Consider the following 20,097-nt stretch of genomic DNA (forward strand, 5'->3'; position numbering starts at 1 on the left):
AAAGGACAAAATCAAATTAGTAGTTTATTTTGGGAAGTCAACGAAAGCTTGCCGGAATGAGACTCATGGTTTTTACAGAAAAACACTTTAGTTTGGTCTGCAGGTTTCAAGTCTTTAGGAATTCTGGTAATGATGAACATCCTCAGTCTTCCCCACAACAGTTGCATTACTCACAGACTCCCCATGCCATATGTCACAAGCTAGAGTTTGAGGACTGGCTACAAATATCTGCCCTCTTGCTTCCCAGTGTCTCACATATGGATACTCCTGTAGAATGATCCTTCCAGCCTGGTCACTCACAGTAAAATCACATGTCAAACACAACACCACACCCAGAAATTTCAAACAATCTGATTTTTACTTCTCTGCAGGTTTTTCAAATATGTGGTTGGGGAAAAGAAAATCGCTTTTTAGAGAATCCATACAGTCCAGCAGAGCTTATCAGCTTACTATAAGGGTACAGGTAATGAGCCTACACTTGAAGGATCTATACAATCTTTATGGTCCCTTGCTACAGCACGTTGTAGCACAGACTGGGATGCCAATCAGTCCAGAAGGGAGAGATTGGCACCTGGAGTTCTTGTGGTGCAGCAGAGTGACTGAGTTGAGCCTGAGCAAGCCTGCAGGACGTGTTCTGGGAGTTCAAGCTCCACACATTGCACATAAAAGTGAAGTACTTTGTGGAAATATTATACTGAAAGTCACATCAGAGTTAAAGCACAAGTAGGGTATGTGTGTTTGTTTGAGCAATATGAGATTTTGGTGCTCACATTTGAATTTTGAAGTGAGGGAACAGCCACATAATGAAAAATCAATTTTACAGTAATAAACTGGCAATGGCAATCACATACTGGCTCATGATAAATGACCGGGTACATTTTTAGAGTGAGTGCGGTAAGAACCAGCAGAGTCACATCTTGTGAATTTGAAGTGGAATAAAGTAACTGTATCATACAAAAGTGTTCACATAATACAACCTCATCAACTTTAATAGAATATTTAGGAAGTGAAAGAATCATAGAACAGTCTGGGAGAATAAATAGGGCATGCATCTTAGGCTCTCAGTCAGAAATTGATATATCAATGTATGTACCTTGGGATTAAGTTGGCCATCTGAAACTGGCTACTTAGTAATAATCAATGCCTAATTTTACTAACCAGCCAGACTACATCACATATCAATGATATGTAAATGCAATAAAACAAAAGATGGCAGGGGGGGCTTACTATAAGTTTTCAAATGTCTCATGTACAATTAAGGCACATTATACAAGCAAGCTATTGCAATGCTGATATTTAAGTTTTTAATTGGTTTCTACAAAAACTAGACTATTACTCTTGAATTTCTGATCATGATTCTTCAGCTGCTGATGGAAGCTGGAGATCTTGCCTAAGCCATCAGACCAAATAACTGTAAATCCAAGATGAAGTTTCCTAACCGGGTACAATTCAGAGATCAACATCCTCAGAACCCACAAATGCATAACAACAACAATTATGGGAGTAGGTTCAGTAGAAATAGCCATGAGTAGAAAAATGTTTGCGGTGGTTGGATCCCCAGACCAAGAAACTAATACTATGGGAGACAGACCCTCATAACAACAAAAACGACAATACCAATGACGACAACAACAACGCAGGTGATAGTCGAGTCAACAGTTAGTGTAGAGGAGAGCAGGCTCAGTAGCACTCATTTCATACATCACGAAGATATAAGGGCATGGTGTTTGACATGTGTTATTTTTTTTTCTGTACGTGTACACCTACATTACATACACACTCCACAAGCCGCATTTCCATTTGTGTTCCACTTGCAAACAGAGCAAGAGAAAAATGACTTTCTACAGAGTGCATTCCATAAGTAATGCAACCAATTTTTTTCTGATGCAACCATACACCAAAGCAGGTTGTAACTGGCTGGGCTAAGTGGACGGGGCTGATGGCTTCAAAACGCTCTTTGTCTCATTTGGCTGCAAGCTGCCGGAGAGTCAGGACCTGCATTTCTATCAACCCCGTTTTGGGTTTATGTAACACTGCACAGTGAATCATTCTGTAGAGCAATGGTACACTATGAAATTTTGCATTAAAATTGGGAAGTCTGCCACCGAAACATTTCCATTACTTCAGCTTGCTTTGGGAATGATTGCTTGTCCAAATCACGTTTTCTGATGGTACAAGTCATTCATGGAACCGAAAGGAGATCACTGATGAACCTCGCAGTGGACAGCCATCAACCGCAAGAGTCAATGAAAATGTGATATGTGTGTGTGATTGTTTGAACTCTGACAGATGGCTGAGCCTTCAGTTGATAGCACAAACTCTAAACATGACAAAACAACCATTTTCCACATTGTGACTGAAGATTTGAACATGAGAAAGGTGTGCGCCAAACTCATCTCAAAATTGTTGACCGACGAACACAAGAATATGTGAGTGCTTCGGTGCCTAGAAATGTTGAAAATGTGTGGAAATGAGCCTCATTTTTTAAACTCAGTTATCACTGGTGATGAGTCGTGGATTTTGGAGTATGACCCTGAGGCAAAAAAAAACAGAATTCAGAGTGGCACACCCCATCATTGCCCCATCCCAGGAATGCATGCGTGAGCAAGTCCAGGATCAAAACCATGCTCATTGTCTTCCTTGACATCAGAGGCATTGTCCACCATGAATCCATACCTACTGTGACTACTGTGACTACAGTGAACTCAGCTACTTGGAAGTGCTCAGAAGACTGAAAAGGAGGGTCTCATGCTGCTGAAACGACATCAAGGACACCTGGAAAGTTCACCACGACAAACTGCCAAGTCACAGTGCATTCACTGTCAATGACTTCCTGGCCAGGACTAAGACCCCCATTGGCTCCCCAGCCACCCTACAGTCCTGACCTGGCTCCTGCTGACTTTTTTTTTGTTTCCTCAGTTAAAAGGAGTCATGAAAGGAAAACATTGGGACACAATTGAAGCTTCCAGGCAAATGTTACATCAGCTCTAAAGGACATTCCAGAAAAGGCATTCCAGGATGCCTTCCAGGCATGGAAACACCACCTCCAGAAGTGTATTGACACAAGAGGGTGCAGTTTTGAAAATGTTTGATTATTTGTATGAATATATTCAGTAAATGATTTTCTATGAATCTGGTTATATTACTTATGGAACGCACCTTGCATATGCCTCCATAGAAGCCCTAATCTCTCTAATCTCATTCACATGGTCCTTAAGCAAAACGTATGTTACCAGCAGTAGGATCGTTCTGCAGTCTGCTTCAAATGAAGGTTCTCTAAATTTTCTCAACAGTGTTCCTCAAAAAGGACATAAAATCAAATACACAAAATTCCTTGGGATAATAATCAATGAAAATTTAAACTGGCAGAAGTATACAGAATATGTAAGTGGAAAGCTCAGCTCTAACCTAAATGTTCTCAATAATCTCAGCTTCCTAAAAGAAAAAAATAATATGAAAATTACATACTACTCACCAACTCATTCCACATTAAGCTATGACATAGTTTTGTGGGGGGCACCTTCAAAACTAGCCTAAACAGAGTATTCAAAATGCAGAATAGAGTAATAGGAATAATAGCCAACCTTAAGTGGAGAGAATCATGGCTGTTAGCATTCAAAGCACTCAAAATACTAACACTACTGAGAATTTACCTTCATAAACTCTTGTAGTGGACAAAATTCAAATATGTATCCAGTATTCAAGATGCCAAGCCCCATCACAATCATGACATTAGGAAGCAGAACTGCTTCCATGAACCCAGATGTAACACCATGAAGTTCAAAACAAAGTCATCCTATGCAGGTCAAAAAGCCCATAAAAATTTCCTTCATACTTGAGGTAGATAAACAACAAAAATATTTTCAAAAAATCTCTCAAAACATTTTTGATAGAAAACTGTTACTATAGTGTGAATAATTTCATGTGCATAGCAGAATAATCCAAAATTGGCATTTTAATAGTATGTACAAAAATAGACAGACGAGTTTGAGAAGTAAGAAATGTACTAAAGTAAGACAAACTGCAAAGTAATAGTATGTACTAAATACAGTATATCTTACAAAGCCACAAAATATGTAAAAAATAACTGTCCAACTGCATAGAAATATATATAGTATAGATGATGTAAGCAAATTATAATTAAAGTGAATGATATGGTAATAGAATATTGATGTATACACTAAATTTGCTAAATGCTGGTTATTAAGCATATTATATTATTTCAATACTTGTGATACTAATTTGACTTGCTCCACACAATGTATGTTGTCTACAGATCCAATGAAAATAAATAAATAAACGTACTTACATACTCTACAAGCCAGCATGTGATGTGTGGCTGAGGGTATCCTGTACCAGAACTAGTCACTTCCATTTCTATTCCACTCACAAACACAGTGAGGGAAAAACAAGTATCTATATGCCTCTGTACAAGCCCTAATCTCTCCAAGCTTATCCCCATGGTATTTATGCAAAATGTATGTTGCCAGCAGTAGGATCGTTCTGCAGTCAGCGTGAAATGCTGGTTTTCTAAATTTTCTCAATAGTGTTCCTCAAAGAGGTGGTTGCTTTCCCTCCAAGTATTCCAAATTAAGTTGCCAGTCTCTGTAATACTTTCATGTTTTTCAAAACCTATCAGTAGCGGCCTGCCTCTGAATCTTTCTTTAAACTGACTTGCTGTTTTGCACGATATGGTGTTCTGGTTATCAGTTATACATTTGGTATGTGTGAGGATGAAAAGATCACACTGATTCTGTCAAAACAACTAATGAAAGCTATGGTAACAATTATGGAGAAAGAGAAGTTTGAACAGTGGAAATGAGACAGATTTGATGCATATTATGTTGGACCAGATGTAACGAGGGCATAAGCTGTCACATAGTAGATTTTCAGAGTAGATTTTCAAAATTAACACCAAGCAGTATTGAATTTCAGTGGTGCCAAAATAGAGCTGAGAATAAATGGTATTTTTGTGTTGTTAAGGACAGTTGCATAAATCAGTATTTGGACTGGAGACCACAACAAGAACATGATTTGAAAACTCATGATATAGATGGAGTGACAAGTATCAGTCAACTAGTTCCAACATCTTGTCTCAAACCAACTGAGCTAGGATCTATTGATGGGGGTAAAGGTGAGGTTGGAATGTCATGCTGTGATCATGTACACATCACGTCTTGAATTGTTTTCAAGACAACTTTCAGGCAGATTAAAATGGTGTGCCCGACTGTGGCTGAATTTCAGGAACTTCATCTTTCACCGGCAAGGGCTCTACCAAATGAGCTACTCAAATATGACTCATGACCTTCCCTCGCAGCTGGATCTCTGCAAGTACCTCATCTCTTACCTTCCACATTTCACAGACATTCTCGTGTATACATTGTGGGACTAACACTCCTGAATATCATCCCTCAGGTTGTGGCTAAGCCATGACTCCAAAATATTCTTTCTTCCAGGAGTGCTAGTTCCAGAAAGTATATAGGAGAACTTCAGTGATGTTTCAAAGGTATGAGATGAAGCTCTGGCAGAAGTACAACTGTGAGGGCTGTCCATGTGTTGTTATGGCAGACTTACGCAAAGTTGCGAAATGCAGTACAGCTGATGCTATACCTCTGTCTTGCACTCTACGAAAGTCTCCGTCTAACACAAACCCGCGTGCTAAGCATTTCTCTTGCTTGTTGTGTGTAACAAAGCCGTTGCCCTTGCATGATGACAGATTCCGATATATGTGCAATCCTCTTACCTCTTGGCTAACCTACTGCCTCTGGCTCTTGGCATAGGCAACAAAACTTTGACAATAGTCCACGTTTCCAACTATTTACTATTCTGCAACACTACACATGATGCAGAAGCGTAGGCAGTATCCTGTCCAAATGTTTTACAACACAAAAATATCTCATCCATCTTTTAAATAGAAACAAGGGGTAATGTGGATTTCATATGACATTGCCCATGCACTGACTTAAGAACACTATCCAGAAAACCATACAGTTACTTGTGGAAGTAACGAATTCCTTTGTCATGCAGTGCAACACTTCACACATCCATCAAAATTTAATGGCGGACCCGATATCCCTGTAGATGTCCCTCCCTGTAGATGTCCCACATTTACCATTGGTGGGCATACCAGTAGGTTGACACTTCAATGTTTATAAAATTATCCACTGTTGCAAATATAGACAACAATCAGTTGTATAATGGAATGACGACAATGAAAATGTCTGCCAGACCGGGACTAACCCAGATTTTCCCTTATCACACACGGTGCCCTTAGCACTAGTCTATTGGAATATGATTCATGGGCAGACCCAAACTTCCTTATATTGTCAACCATGTGTGTTCAACTCATTCTTGGATTCATTACATATATTACTGTGCAGTAGAAATATTTTAATTTTTAATTGAAAGTTGCTTATGCTGGGTCAGCAGCTACATACACTAATGCAGTGCCTATGTTGTTCACAAGTATGATGCAGTGTTCATTTGGACATGCATGTGTGCCTGAAGGAACGTTGCACCATGTTTCTGAACATCACAAGCACTGCATTACCTCACTCTGATGTTCAGGTTTGCATGATTCACAGATTGTATAAGGAATGAGGTTATTACAACTAATATACTGTTATGGCTAGCAGTTTTCTTCAGACTTTCAGCAAGACTGTCTAAGAATCTTCTTGGTTTTCTTCAGACTTTCATCAAGACTGTCTAAGAATCTGCAACAATTGTTGTAGCCATGACAAGTAATATGGGTGTAAAAAGTATCCAAGCTTTTGTTGATAAAAGTACAATATTTTCTGAACCAAGAGCAGTTGCTTTTCCTTCAACATTACATCTGTTGAAGCTGTTGCAGAGCCATTTCATAGACAGAGGTATTATACTATGTAATGTACTGAGAGTAAAAAGTTCCTGTACCACATTCTTCATAACTGATCAAAAGAATGGCCTAACAGTAACAAACTTCATTGCTTACATATTGCTTTAGTGCAACTGGATGAGCAAGGCACAATGTAAGGATGACATCACACCTATATTCATGCCTAAGAGTTCAGTCCTTGAAGTACATTCTATGCAAAGACACTAAGAGTAATTCTACTAAAGTCATTATTGACAACTGTGATGTACTGAACTGAAGAATTTCAAAAGATAAATATTCACCAGTATGCAATGGATTTGGAATTGTTCTATGTCTTATATTGACAATATATTGGCTGGTACATTGCTAAGCTGAAGGCTATTGGAAGCCAGCAATGGAACTCTAGGACTGGAAACCAGACACACAAGGCAGAGAGCAGGCAGAGTGATAGTATGCAGGATACCAGAGGGAAACAGTATTCCTAGTGGCCTGAAAATTGCAGAAACACTCTGCAGCTGCTTTTTTAGCGGAGAAGTTTCACTTCAGAAAATGAAATGGCAACTCCATCCACCACCTAGAAACTGTCGTACGGTGTCACTTTAGGAGATGGCCAGCCAAACACACACACACACACACACACACACACACACACACACACACACACACACACACACACACACACACACACACACAAAAGTAAACACACAAAAAGTCTGAGCATAGGCAGCAGACTTGATACTTGCATATGATAACTACAATTTCAGTGTGTTTACACAGGTTAGAATGAGATGTGAAATGGGTAACAGTGCTGTGACATCACTCCCCACACGAGAGGCCTCAGGGCAGTGCCACGTGATGTAGAACACAGTTGTTGCAAGCCATAATAGGAAGGGCAGCGACGTTTATCTTTCAGGTCAACGCTGTTGCAAACAAACTTGCAAAGTCTGTTAACATAACAGTCAGAAACATCACCACCTATAGAGTGGGGGAGGCAGTGCGGGGGGAGAGGGGCATGGGGAGGAGAGGGAAGGATCTAAAGTTGGTTCACCAGAGACACCGGGGAGGTGCACATCCAGACTACCTGATGCATGTAAAGTGTCAATGGATTGGTGGGCTGGACTGCCATATTCCCTTAAAACATGCATTCTTTTTATTCAGGTCGAGTTCTCAGTCCAACCATTGGGGCACCAACTCCATGTCACTCATCCTCAGCTTCTACATCCACATCTACAACTTAATCTGTACTCAGAAAACCGCCATCATGTGCATGGCAGATTGTACGTCCCAGTTTACCAGTCATTAGCTTTTCTTCCTGATCTATTCATGTATGGAGTGTGGGAGGAATGACTGTTTGAATGCGTTAGTATTCTAATCATATCCTCATGATATCTATGTGAGCAACATGCAGCGGGCTTGTAGTACATCCGTAGAGAAATCATTTAAAGCCGGTCCTTGAAGCTTTGTTAACAGACTTTCTCGGGATAGTTTACATCTATCTTCAAGAATCTTCCAGTTCATTTCCTTCAGTATCTCTGTGACACTCTCCCACAGATTAAATAAACCTGTGGCCATTCATGCTGCCCTTCTCTGTATATGTTGAATAACCCCTGTTAGTCCTATCTGGTAAGAGTCCCACACACTTAAGTGATATTCTAGGATGGGTCACACAAGTGATTTGTAAGCAATCTCTTTTGTAGACCGATTGTATTTCCCCAGTCTCTTTCCAAGCATTAATCCTGACTTTTTCTGCTGTTTGTTGTCAGTCCATCTCTCTGCCAGTTTTCCTCATGGTTTTGGTCCTTGTGGGTTGATGTAGAGCACTGTTTTTGCAACTGAGTTGTCTTGCTTTCTCATAATGTGGATGCACCAACTGAGACATTCTTCCCTCACTTTGTAGGTGATTGGCGAGACACCAAGCCTTTGCTGGACATCTGTGTTGTTTATGTGGTCACATCATGTCAGCCCCATGGACAATTGAAGCATCTTCATCTCCATGGTGTGTAATATTTGCTCCTGTTGTTTTGTCACAGAGCAACACTCAGTCCCATACATTGATGCTGGGCATACCATGGTCTTATATACTTTTGCCTTTAGATACTGAGGCATCTTTTTAATGCAGAGGACTCCAGTGACCTGTCATCACTTGGACCAAGCTACATTCACCCTCACCCAAATATCAAGAGTTGTGTCGCAGTATGAGGTGAAAACAGACACAAGGTACTTAAAATACACGGTATTCTACAGGTAATTTCGCTGATACTTGTGGTGCCTCTGGTTTTGGAGCCACATTCTAGGTACCCGGTCTTCTGGACATTGAGGTGGAGTCCATTTTCAGCCAGTCTGTCCTTCCACATCTGAACCTGTTGCTGGAGTTCAGGGTGGGCCTGGTCAGCAAGTACCACATCGTCTGCATAAAGAAGGATACCAGAATGTGAAGTCTGTATGTCAGCTGTTGCTGTATCCATGCAAAGGATGAACAGCAATGGTGAAAGGGTAGAACCCTGATGAACACCCACAGTGATACTGAAGGGTGGAGAGGTTCCAGCAGGACTCCAAACAACACTAGTGGAATTACGGTACAAAAGTTGCACTCAGCTTACAAACTCTTCAGGGATGGTGTGGAAGTGAAGAGCTCGCCAAGTAAGATCATATGGGATATGGTCAAAAGCCTTTTCTAGGTCTAGAAATGCCATTTGTACACTCTTCTGTCTCTCTCTGTGTTTTTCCATCAAAAGGCGCATGGCATGTATAGGATTGATGGTGCTGCATCCCTTAACAAATCCACACCGGTTTAGTGTTACAGTGACAATACTTGAGTCTGCTATCAAGTACCTGTTCAAAGACCTTTAAAGTATGACTGAGGAGTAGAATAGGGCAATAAGTCAAGCAATTGTTCACATCTCCTTTTCCATCCAGATTGGTACTGTTATGCTAGTTGCCCATGTTTGTGGAAGTTGTTTTTTGGTGAAAATTTGGTTGAAGAGTGAGGCAAGGAATTATGAAGCAGGCTTTCTGAGAATTTTCCTGATTTCTGCTGGTAGGTCATCTGGGCCAGTTGCTTTTCCATTTTTCATCTTGCTGATGCCAAGCATTACTTCCTTAAATGAAATCGAAGGGACGGGTCCTAAGGTAGCATCAGGATGCATAATCTCTTTGTTGCTGATGTTATGAAAGTAGTCTGCCCAATTCTGGAGAATAGATTGTTTGTCTCTTAGCAGTTTGGCTTTGGCTCCATTGATGAGCATGACGTGTCCAATGTACTGAGCTGAACAGCAATGTGACTTAGCAAGACAGCAGATGATGTTTTCTCCCAATGGTGTGTCATGCTGGTCATACAGTGTCTGGTAGTACTGCTCTTTTGCTGCAGCTACTGCTGTTTTTACTGCTGATTTAAGGTTGCGATATTTCTGGAGGTCAGTGTCAAGTCGTGAGTACCACCAAGTCTTGTATGCCATCTTCTTCTCCCTGATTGCTTGTTTGACTTTGTGTCCACCACCAGGTTTGTTTATCAATGTATTTTCTTCCAGGTATGGTTTTTCCCAGCATTTTTGTTGCTGCTTGATATTTCTGTTCCACAGCATCTTTCCAAATGTTCAACCGACTGATCGGTCTTCACGGAGAAGTTTGTGAAGGCTGTCATCAACTCGTTTTGCTGGGTATTCATTCGTCACCACTTAATTCACTGAGGCCCAGACTTAGATTGAGGTTTGTGTTGTATAACACACTTACAAATATCGAAGACAAGCAATCAGTGTTAAGGGGTGATGCAGTCATACGGAATTACTTTGGTATCTGTTACCAGCTTCATGTCTTGTTGACAAACTAGCCAATAATTGATCTGAGTAGCATGACCTCCACTTGTATAAGCAGCCAGATATGTTGGCCTCTTTTTAAAGTATGTGTTGGTCACAATGAAATCATATGCTTCTGCAAAATCAAGTATCCGACATCTATCATCGTTCCACACACTGAACCCATGTCCTCCATGGCATCGCATATATCCTTCTTTGTTAGCCCTGACATGTCCGTTTAAATCTCCTCCAACAATAGTGGACTCACCCTGTGGAATTGCTCGAAGGAGGGCTTCCAGACTGTTCCAGAACTTGTCCTTGTTATCCTCAGTGCATCCAGTTTGAGATGCATAGCAAGATACAATGTGGGCAGTGATAACTGTTGAGTCAATCTTGATAGACATAAGCTTTTTGGACACCCTGTTGACACTGGTGACATTGTTACACAAGTCCTCGTCGATGACTATCACTTCACCGTTTTGTGTATTGGTACCATGACAGACGAGTTTGTAGCCATCTCCGATTTATTTTGCCTTTGAACCTTTCCACTTGGTGTCCTGGACGCAGGCAATATTGACACGTTTGTTTTTAAGCATTTCTGCTAGTTCACAATGTTGGCTGGTCAATGTACCAATACTGAGAGTAGTAAATCTCATTAGTTGTACTTCCCCAGCATTCTACCAATAAACCCAAGTCCACCCCCGGCTTTATCCATGACTGAACCTATGTTCTCATTCCATTTCATATCACAATGATGTGTTACATCTAGGTATTTTTAAGAGTTGGTTGATTGCAACAGTGACTCATTGATATTATAATCGGTAATATATTACTTTTTTTTCATTCTTTGAAGTTCAAAATTTTACATTCCTGGATGTTGAGAACAAGTGGCCAGTCTCTGCACCACATTGAAATCTTATCAAGATCAGACGGAATGTTTATGCAGCTTCTCGCAAGAAGTGCTTCATTACAGATAACTGCATCATCTGCAAAAGCCTGATTTTACTGCTGATATTGGTAGCAAGGTCATTAATCTACAACATGAACAGCAAGGGTCCCAACATACATCTCTGGGGCACACCCAAAGTTACTTCTACATTTGACGATGTCTCTCCATGTGAGATAAGACACTGTGTGCTCCCTACCAAAAGCTTTGAATAAGCTCCAACATATCTATTTCTCACTTTGAATGCTGCCCTTGAATTTTGTACTTTACAATGCTGCAAATGTGATACAGCTGTTCACTCCAACCTTGCTGGAAGGAACACCAACTTTTGTTGTGCAGTCAGTTGCATCCTTTTCTTTTTATAATGTTTACAATTACCCTTCAGTGTAACAGTAAGTCTGAATGCAAACTGTGTTATTCAGACCCATGAGTTCCTGGAATTTACTGCTGTGCCTTTAGAATCCCAAAACCTGCACCTCTCACAGGTGCCCTGTGATTGTTTGGCGCTGATCAAAGCAATCGATCTGATGTCACGGGAAGTTTGTCTCTCTGCATTTGCTCCTAATCACTCAGGAAGTGCAGACTTACCTATAATGTCTGTCTTCCCTCTATCCAATGTTATGACAACACACTTTAGTGGTTCATGATGACAAAGTGTTGCACTTCCTAAAAGGCTTCATTATGTCAATGTAACTTTCCTGTAGTGTTTTTAACACTTTTAAAAGTGTGTATGTCTATCACATAATTCCCATATGCAAGAATAAAAATATGCTACCTTGATTTAGTTCACAACTTAATGTGCAATTTTTATGATGGCTATACCATTTGATGTGAGGAACAGGGTAGTGTCTTTACAGTAATTCCACAGACTGTTAATGTCACCCTATGATCCTATTTGATACCTCAATATTTCCAAAGTATGTCCTGTTCATTTATTATTCTGCTCCATCATTTTATCATGTGACACACACAAATGCAATGGATGATGGCTTTCATTGAAATCTTAAGCTTGACCTTCCAGCCTATTCAGGTAACTTGGTCACCTCTGTCCGCTATGGCATTTTGATTTCATTAGTGGACTGACTAATCTCTATTTTAGTGAAAAAATTACAAGGTTTGAGTTATGTGAGGAAACAGCATTACTCCAGCAGAATGGCGTCACATTGGATATTTGCTTATTACATTGGTTACAGTAGTAGACAGGAGATGGTCACACAAGTAGTGGGAATTGGGATCTCCATAGCAGTACTGAGAGATTGTCAATCAATGCTAACCTTTCCTGGGATAATTTTTCAAGCATGTGACTCATCTTAATTATGAACCCTGCTTAAATGCTATGATTGATGGCTTATCTCAAACACTGAATGTCTCAAGTGCAGAAAAAGTCTGATCTCTGTCAGGCCCCTCTCTTGCCAGACATCAGACACATTTCATATTCTTGCTAACATGCAGTAAGATTACCAAGTGTTTATTCCTCGTGCTTAATGAGAAGAAATCAGATAGGGAATTCTCTTCCCTTTGAAAAACATCAAATGCTGCCAGCTGACCCAATCTAACATTTCTAAAAGCTAATTTGATAATTCACTGCTAATAAGTTTTATTTTTTCAGCCGCTGCAGGATCAGTTTATTGAGAATAAGAAGGCACATGTGAACTGGCAACCAATGAGATGTAAACTTATGCGTATTCAACTGAGTTATCAAAGTCTATCTAAGGTGGCTTTATGAACCTTTATTTCCACAAGCCACCAAAAGGCAACACTCCAGAATTATCAAGGGGTTCAAAGTTTAACGTAAATCATCATTGTTCAGTTGCAAACAGATGTGCATCCTTGACTGAAGTAATCTTTAGCTATTGATCCACATACGCAATCAAAATGAAGAGACAGGCACTCAAACAATGCCATCCAGGATGAAGATAATAAGGAGAATAAGCTTATTTTACTGTATCTCCAACATGTGGATCAGCCAAGCAGTACAGATACAAGGCAGTAGAAATTTTAGATATTGTTAAAATTTAATGACTGTTCCAGGTATTAGATATTAAGAATAAAATATTGGGTAAGCCAACAGGAAGAGAGTAGTGAATGAGGTCATTAGAGATGGAGCACAAGCTCAGATTAGGGATGGATGGGCAAGCAAATTAGCCATGTCCTTTCACAGGAACCATCCCAGCATTTGCCTGAATCGATTTATGGAAATCACAGAAAATCTAAATCAGGATGGCCAGACACGGGTTTGAACCATCATCCTCCCAAATGAAAGTCCAGTGTGCTAACCACTGCGCCACCTCGAGGTAAGCCAACAGATGTTTGTCTAAAAACACACTTGTTCTGTTGAGAGAAATGTAGATTTTGCACTCTCAAGCTTCCTTACCTATGAGTTCTATGTACATGTTATCAATTAGTCATCAGCATGAGAAATGCCAGAAGTAGAAACTAAGGAAGTTTATTAACCTTTCAGCAGGTGTGTTGATGTACTGAGTACTCCACTGCAGAATTTCATAGTGCTGTAGTGGAATGCAGAGCCCTGTGACATGGCAGCTATAGGTATTTCTTTACCTGACCCTCCTTACCCCCTTCAAATGTGTGTGCCATTTTCAGTTTATTTAGGTAAAGGAGTGAACTGTAAATGTGTAAAGACAGGTCAACATATGTATGACTATCCTGAAGGCCATAATGAGCTATAAGAGATTTCTGTTTTTAGTGTGTTGTATGAGATTTGATGACATATCTACATCTACATCTACATCTACATCTACATCTATACTCCACGAGCCACCTTACAGTCTGTGGCGGAGGGTACTTATTGTACCACTATCTGATCCCCCCTTCCCTGTTCCATTCACGAATTGTGCGTGGCAAGAACGACTGCTTGTAAGTCTCCGTATTTGCTCTAATTTCTCGGATCTTTTCGTTGTGATCATTACGCGAGATATATGTGGGCGGTAGTAATATGTTGCCCATCTCTTCCCGGAATGTGCTCTCTCGTAATTTCGATAATAAACCTCTCCGTATTGCGTAACGCCTTTCTTGAAGTGTCCGCCACTGGAGCTTCTTCAGCATCTCCGTAACGCTCTCGCGCTGACTAAATGTCCCCATGACGAATCGCGCTGCTTTTCGCTGGATCATGTCTATCTCTTCTATTAATCCAACCTGGTAAGGGTCCCATACTGATGAGCAATACTCAAGAATCGGACGAACAAGCGTTTTGTAAGCTACTTCTTTCGTCGATGAGTCACATTTTCTTAGAATTCTTCCTATGAATCTCAACCTGGCGCCTGCTTTTCCCACTATTTGTTTTATGTGATCATTCCACTTCAGATCGCTCCGGATAGTAACTCCTAAGTATTTTACGGTCGTTACCGCTTCCAATGATTTACCACCTATGGCATAATCGTACTGGAATGGATTTCTGCCCCTATGTATGTGCATTATATTCCATTTATCTACGTTTAGGGAAAGCTGCCAGCTGTCGCACCATTCATTAATCCTCTGCAGGTCTTCCTGGAGTACGTACGAGTCTTCTGATGTTGCTACTTTCTTGTAGACAACCGTGTCATCTGCAAATAGCCTCACGGAGCTACCGATGTTGTCAACTAAGTCATTTATGTATATTGTAAACAATAAAGGTCCTATCACGCTTCCTTGCGGTACTCCCGAAATTACCTCTACATCTGCAGATTTTGAACCGTTAAGAATGACATGTTGTGTTCTTTCTTCTAGGAAATCCTGAATCCAATCACAAACCTGGTCCGATATTCCGTAAGCTCGTATATTTTTCACTAAACGTAAGTGCGGAACCGTATCAAATGCCTTCCTGAAGTCCAGGAATACAGCATCAATCTGCTCGCCAGTGTCTACGGCACTGTGAATTTCTTGTACAAATAGGGCGAGCTGAGTTTCACATGATCTCTGTTTGCGGAATCCATGTTGGTTATGATGAAGGAGATTTGTATTATCTAAGAACGTCATAATACGAGAACATAAAACATGTTCCATTATTCTACAACAGATTGACGTAAGCGAAATAGGCCTATAATTATTCGCATCTGATTTATGACCCTTCTTGAAAATGGGAATGACCTGCGCTTTCTTCCAGTCGCTAGGTACTTTACGTTCTTCCAGAGATCTACGATAAATTGCTGATAGAAAGGGGGCAAGTTCTTTAGCATAATCACTGTAGAATCTTACGGGTATCTCGTCTGGTCCGGATGCTTTTCTGCTACTAAGTGATAGCAGTTGTTTTTCAATTCCGATATCGTTTATTTCAATATTTTCCATTTTGGCGTCCGTGCGACGGCTGAAGTCAGGGACCGTGTTACGATTTTCTGCAGTGAAACAGTTTCGGAACACTGAATTCAGTATTTCTGCCTTTCTTCGGTCGTCCTCTGTTTCGGTGCCATCGTGGTCAACGAGTGACTGAATAGGGGATTTAGATCCGCTTACCGATTTTACATATGACCAAAACTTTTTAGGGTTCTTGTTTAGATTGTTTGCCAATGTTTTATGTTCAAATTCGTTGAATGCTTCTCTCATTGCTCTTTTTACGCTCTTTTTCGCTTCGTTCAGCTTTTCATTATCAGCTATGATTCGACTACTCTTAAACCTATGATGAAGCTTTCTTTGTTTCCGTAGTACCTTTCGTACATGATTGTTATACCACGGTGGATCTTTCCCCTCGCTTTGGACCTTAGTCGGTACGAACTTATCTAAGGCATACTGGACGATGTTTCTGAATTTTTTCCATTTCTGTTCCACATCCTCTTCCTCAGAAATGAACGTTTGATGGTGGTCACTCAGATATTCTGCGATTTGTGCCCTATCACTCTTGTTAAGCAAATATATTTTCCTTCCTTTCCTGGCATTTCTTATTACACTTGTAGTCATTGTTGCAACCACTGACTTATGATCACTGATACCCTCTTCTACATTCACGGAGTCGAAAAGTTCCGGTCTATTTGTTGCTATGAGGTCTAAAACGTTAGCTTCACGAGTTGGTTCTCTAACTATCTGCTCGAAGTAATTCTCAGACAAGGCAGTCAGGATAATGTCACAAGAGTCTCTGTCCCTGGCTCCAGTTGTGATTGTGTGACTATCCCATTCTATACCTGGTAGATTGAAGTCTCCCCCTATTACAATAGTATGATCATGAAACTTCTTCACGACGTTCTGCAGGTTCTCTCTGAGGCGCTCAACTACTACGGTTGCTGATGCAGGTGGTCTATAGAAGCATCCGACTATCATATCTGACCCACCTTTGATACTTAACTTAACCCAGATTATTTCACATTCGCATTCGCTAATAACTTCACTGGATATTATTGAATTCTTTACTGCTATAAATACTCCTCCACCATTGGCGTTTATCCTATCCTTGCGGTATATATTCCATTCTGTGTCTAGGATTTCGTTAATGTTCACTTCCGGTTTTAACCAACTTTCCGTTCCTAATACTATATGCGCACTATTTCCTTCAATAAGCGATACTAATTCAGGAACCTTGCCCTGGATACTCCTGCAGTTTACCAATATTACGTTAACTTTTCCTGTTTTTGGTCTCTGAGGACGGACGTTCTTTATCAACGATGATGATGTTCTCTCTGGTAAGCCGTCAGGTATTTTATCGTTTCGCCCAAGGGGGGGTCCCTGTAACCTAAAAAACCCCCGTGTGCATGCCACACGTACTCTGCTACCCTAGTAGCTGCTTCCGGTGTGTAGTGCACGCCTGACCTGTGTAGGGGGGCCCTACAGTTCTCCACCCAATAACGGAGGTCGATGAATTTGCAACCATTATAGTCGCAGAGTCGTCTGAGCCTCTGGTTTAGACCCTCCACACGGCTCCAAACCAGAGGACCGCGATCGACTCTGGGCACTATGCTGCAGATATTAAGCTCAGCTTGCACTCCGCGTGCGATGCTGGTTGTCTTCACCAAATCAGCCAGCCGCCGGAAGGAACCAAGGATGGCCTCAGAACCCAAGCGGCAGGCGTCATTCGTTCCGACATGTGCTACTATCTGCAGCCGGTCACACCCAGTGCGTTCAATAGCTGCCGGAAGGGCCTCCTCCACATTATGGACGAGACCCCCCGGCAAGCACACCGAGTGCACACTGGCATTCTTCCCCGACCTACCCGCTATTTTCCTGAGGGGCTCCATAACCCGCCTAACGTTGGAGCTCCCTATAACTAATAGGCCCGCCCTCTGTGACTGTCGGGACCTTGCCGGAGAATCGGCCACTGGCCCAACAGGCGAGGCATCCTGTGGTGGCTCGGAAACGATGTCATCACCACTAGGAAGCAGCCCGTACCTGTTGGAAAGGGGTAAGGCAGCTGCCACGCGGCCAGATCCCACCTTCGCCTTTCGGCCAGGCACGCGCGAGCCCACCACTGTCCGTCATTCACCCTGGAGTGATGGCTGACCGGTAAGATGCTCACTGCCGGAAGACGCAGCGACATCAGGGGTTCCATGTGATTCCAAGGCCACCGAAGTAGGCATAGGTCTCACCACAGTTGCCCCAACGCCACTACGAGCCGACGCCTGCGCCTCGAGCTCGATGAGCCTAACAGACAAAGCCTCCACCTGCCCCCGAAGAGTGGCCAATTCTCCTTGCGTCCGCTCACAACAACCACAGTCCCTACACATGACTATGTTTACCCTACTCTATACGGTGACAAATTCCCAAGATAATCTTCTGATGAGCTACTCTGATAATCAAGAAACACTCACTGAAATACGAGACGCGAAAACTACGCTAGGTTTTCCCAGAAAAACTATTTAAAAGCTAAGTGCAGCAAATAAGTACAAAATAAATTTCTCTCCTAACGATCAAGAACTGTTAGTTTCTATGCAGAGCAGATAAACACAAATAGAATCCCTTCCTTAGTGGAAGGTCGTAAACAAAATGCAAAATAAACGCTTTATACAAACAGTACTCGCTGCTGCTGGTGCTCTCGCTCTGGCTGTCACAAGACAACTGCTGATTCAAGTGACTAGTGGCTAACGGCCGCGAAACAAACAAAAGACGGTTTTAGGGTGCTTTCTGTTCTAAACGATCAAGAAAACACTAAGAAATCTAACACGAAAACTACGTAAAGTTTTGTCAAGAACTGTTAGTTAGTATGCAGAGCAGATAAACACTAATAGAATCCCTTCCTTAGTGGAAGGTCGTAAACAAAATGCAAAATAAACGCTTTATACAAACAGTACTCGCTGCTGCTGGTGCTCTCACTCTGGCTATCCACTTGAAATGAAAGGAGAAAACTTGACAACTGCTGCCAGAAAGCATTTACATTCCTTTACAGTCAACCTTGAATGATCCTATAATCCTAAAGAATATGTGATGATTGATGAAATGTCGACTGGATTTAGAGGCACTCCTGGATAAAGTATATACCATCCAAACTGACCAAATACAGGATAAAAATATGTGCCATGTGTGGCAGAAAGAGGTTTCACACCAGTGATATTGAAGTATATGTACAAAAGCAGCCAGATGGATCATTTCAAGTATCAGATTGTACACAGGCTTGTCTGCTACATCAAAGATACGCACAGAAATGTCATCATTGACAATTGGTACAAGAGCTGCCAGTAGTGGAAGACATGTTAGAGAAGAAATTGAGCATTCTAGGATTCTAGGCACTTTCTGCAAGAAGGAAAGCGAGATCCTGCCTGAAAAGTAATACAGCTCTTGTCTTATACTCAACAAAAAGAAATCTTTCAGTGATACTCCTGTCCACAATCCATGATATGGATTATACTGATGCCAAAACAGGAAAGCTAACTATAATTATTGATTACAGTCACACTAGAGTTGGAGTGGGTACTGTGGACAATATGATTGCAGGGTACTTCCAGAATTACAAGGCCTATGGTGTTACTTTATACTACGCTAAATATATCTGGGATAAAATGCCAAATTTTGCAATCACTTTTGAAATCAAAAGGAACCATCAAAATTTGATGTATTTTTTGAAGAATTTAGCATTTTCATTGATGAATGAACAATTGAAAAATAGGTCGGTAATTTTATCACTGCTAACCAATGCCTCTGAATTTCTAAGAAGGAAATTTCCTTCAGAAGCAGTCATTGACACATCAGGGCCATCAGGAAAGACAAAGCAAGGATATTACCATATGTGTGGAAGGAAAAGATGCAACTCCACAATGAAAGTTTGTGTGAAGTGCAGTAAGTTTACATGTCAAGCACATCTGATTACAGAGCCTATGCGCATTACATGTGATCAAGAAAAGGCTGACTGTAATATCATTTATTATTTTTGTGCAATTGATTTATTGCGGATACAATATACTTGTAAAGAGTTAACATAAAATAATTTAAATTAAAATGTATAGTCTTCTTTATATTACTTACAAGTTGTCAGTCATAAATAAATTATTTAATGCATTTCTTCTCTTTGTTACATATTTGTGAAATGTGCCAGAGTAAGGAAATGTCTCTGGATACTGACTATCTTCATACTGTAAACAAAAATAGTATCTGGAATG

At 41.0% G+C, this 20,097-nt stretch overlaps 2 protein-coding genes across 2 annotated transcripts; both read right to left on the bottom strand.

The window, feature by feature from the left end:
* Positions 1-9,849: 9,849 nt before the first annotated feature.
* Positions 9,850-10,434, bottom strand: LOC126228024 (uncharacterized). Its single transcript, XM_049942269.1, has one exon. The coding sequence runs from the start codon at positions 10,432-10,434 to the stop codon at positions 9,850-9,852; it is 585 nt and encodes a 194-aa protein (XP_049798226.1).
* Positions 10,435-10,607: 173 nt separating this feature from the next.
* LOC126228025 (uncharacterized) lies at positions 10,608-11,048 on the bottom strand. Its single transcript, XM_049942270.1, has one exon. It carries the CDS (start codon positions 11,046-11,048, stop codon positions 10,608-10,610), a length of 441 nt encoding a protein of 146 aa, XP_049798227.1.
* Positions 11,049-20,097: the final 9,049 nt, after the last annotated feature.

This window comes from Schistocerca nitens, unplaced genomic scaffold (assembly GCF_023898315.1).
Source record: "Schistocerca nitens isolate TAMUIC-IGC-003100 unplaced genomic scaffold, iqSchNite1.1 HiC_scaffold_351, whole genome shotgun sequence".
NCBI classification, from domain to species: Eukaryota; Metazoa; Arthropoda; class Insecta; order Orthoptera; family Acrididae; genus Schistocerca; species Schistocerca nitens.

What these genes read in the sequence shown, in the direction of transcription:
- LOC126228024 (XM_049942269.1), bottom strand. Translation starts at nt 10,434, where the DNA reads ATGCTGTGGAACAGAAATATCAAGCAGCAACAAAAATGCTGGGAAAAA.
- LOC126228025 (XM_049942270.1), bottom strand. Translation starts at nt 11,048, where the DNA reads ATGTCTATCAAGATTGACTCAACAGTTATCACTGCCCACATTGTATCT.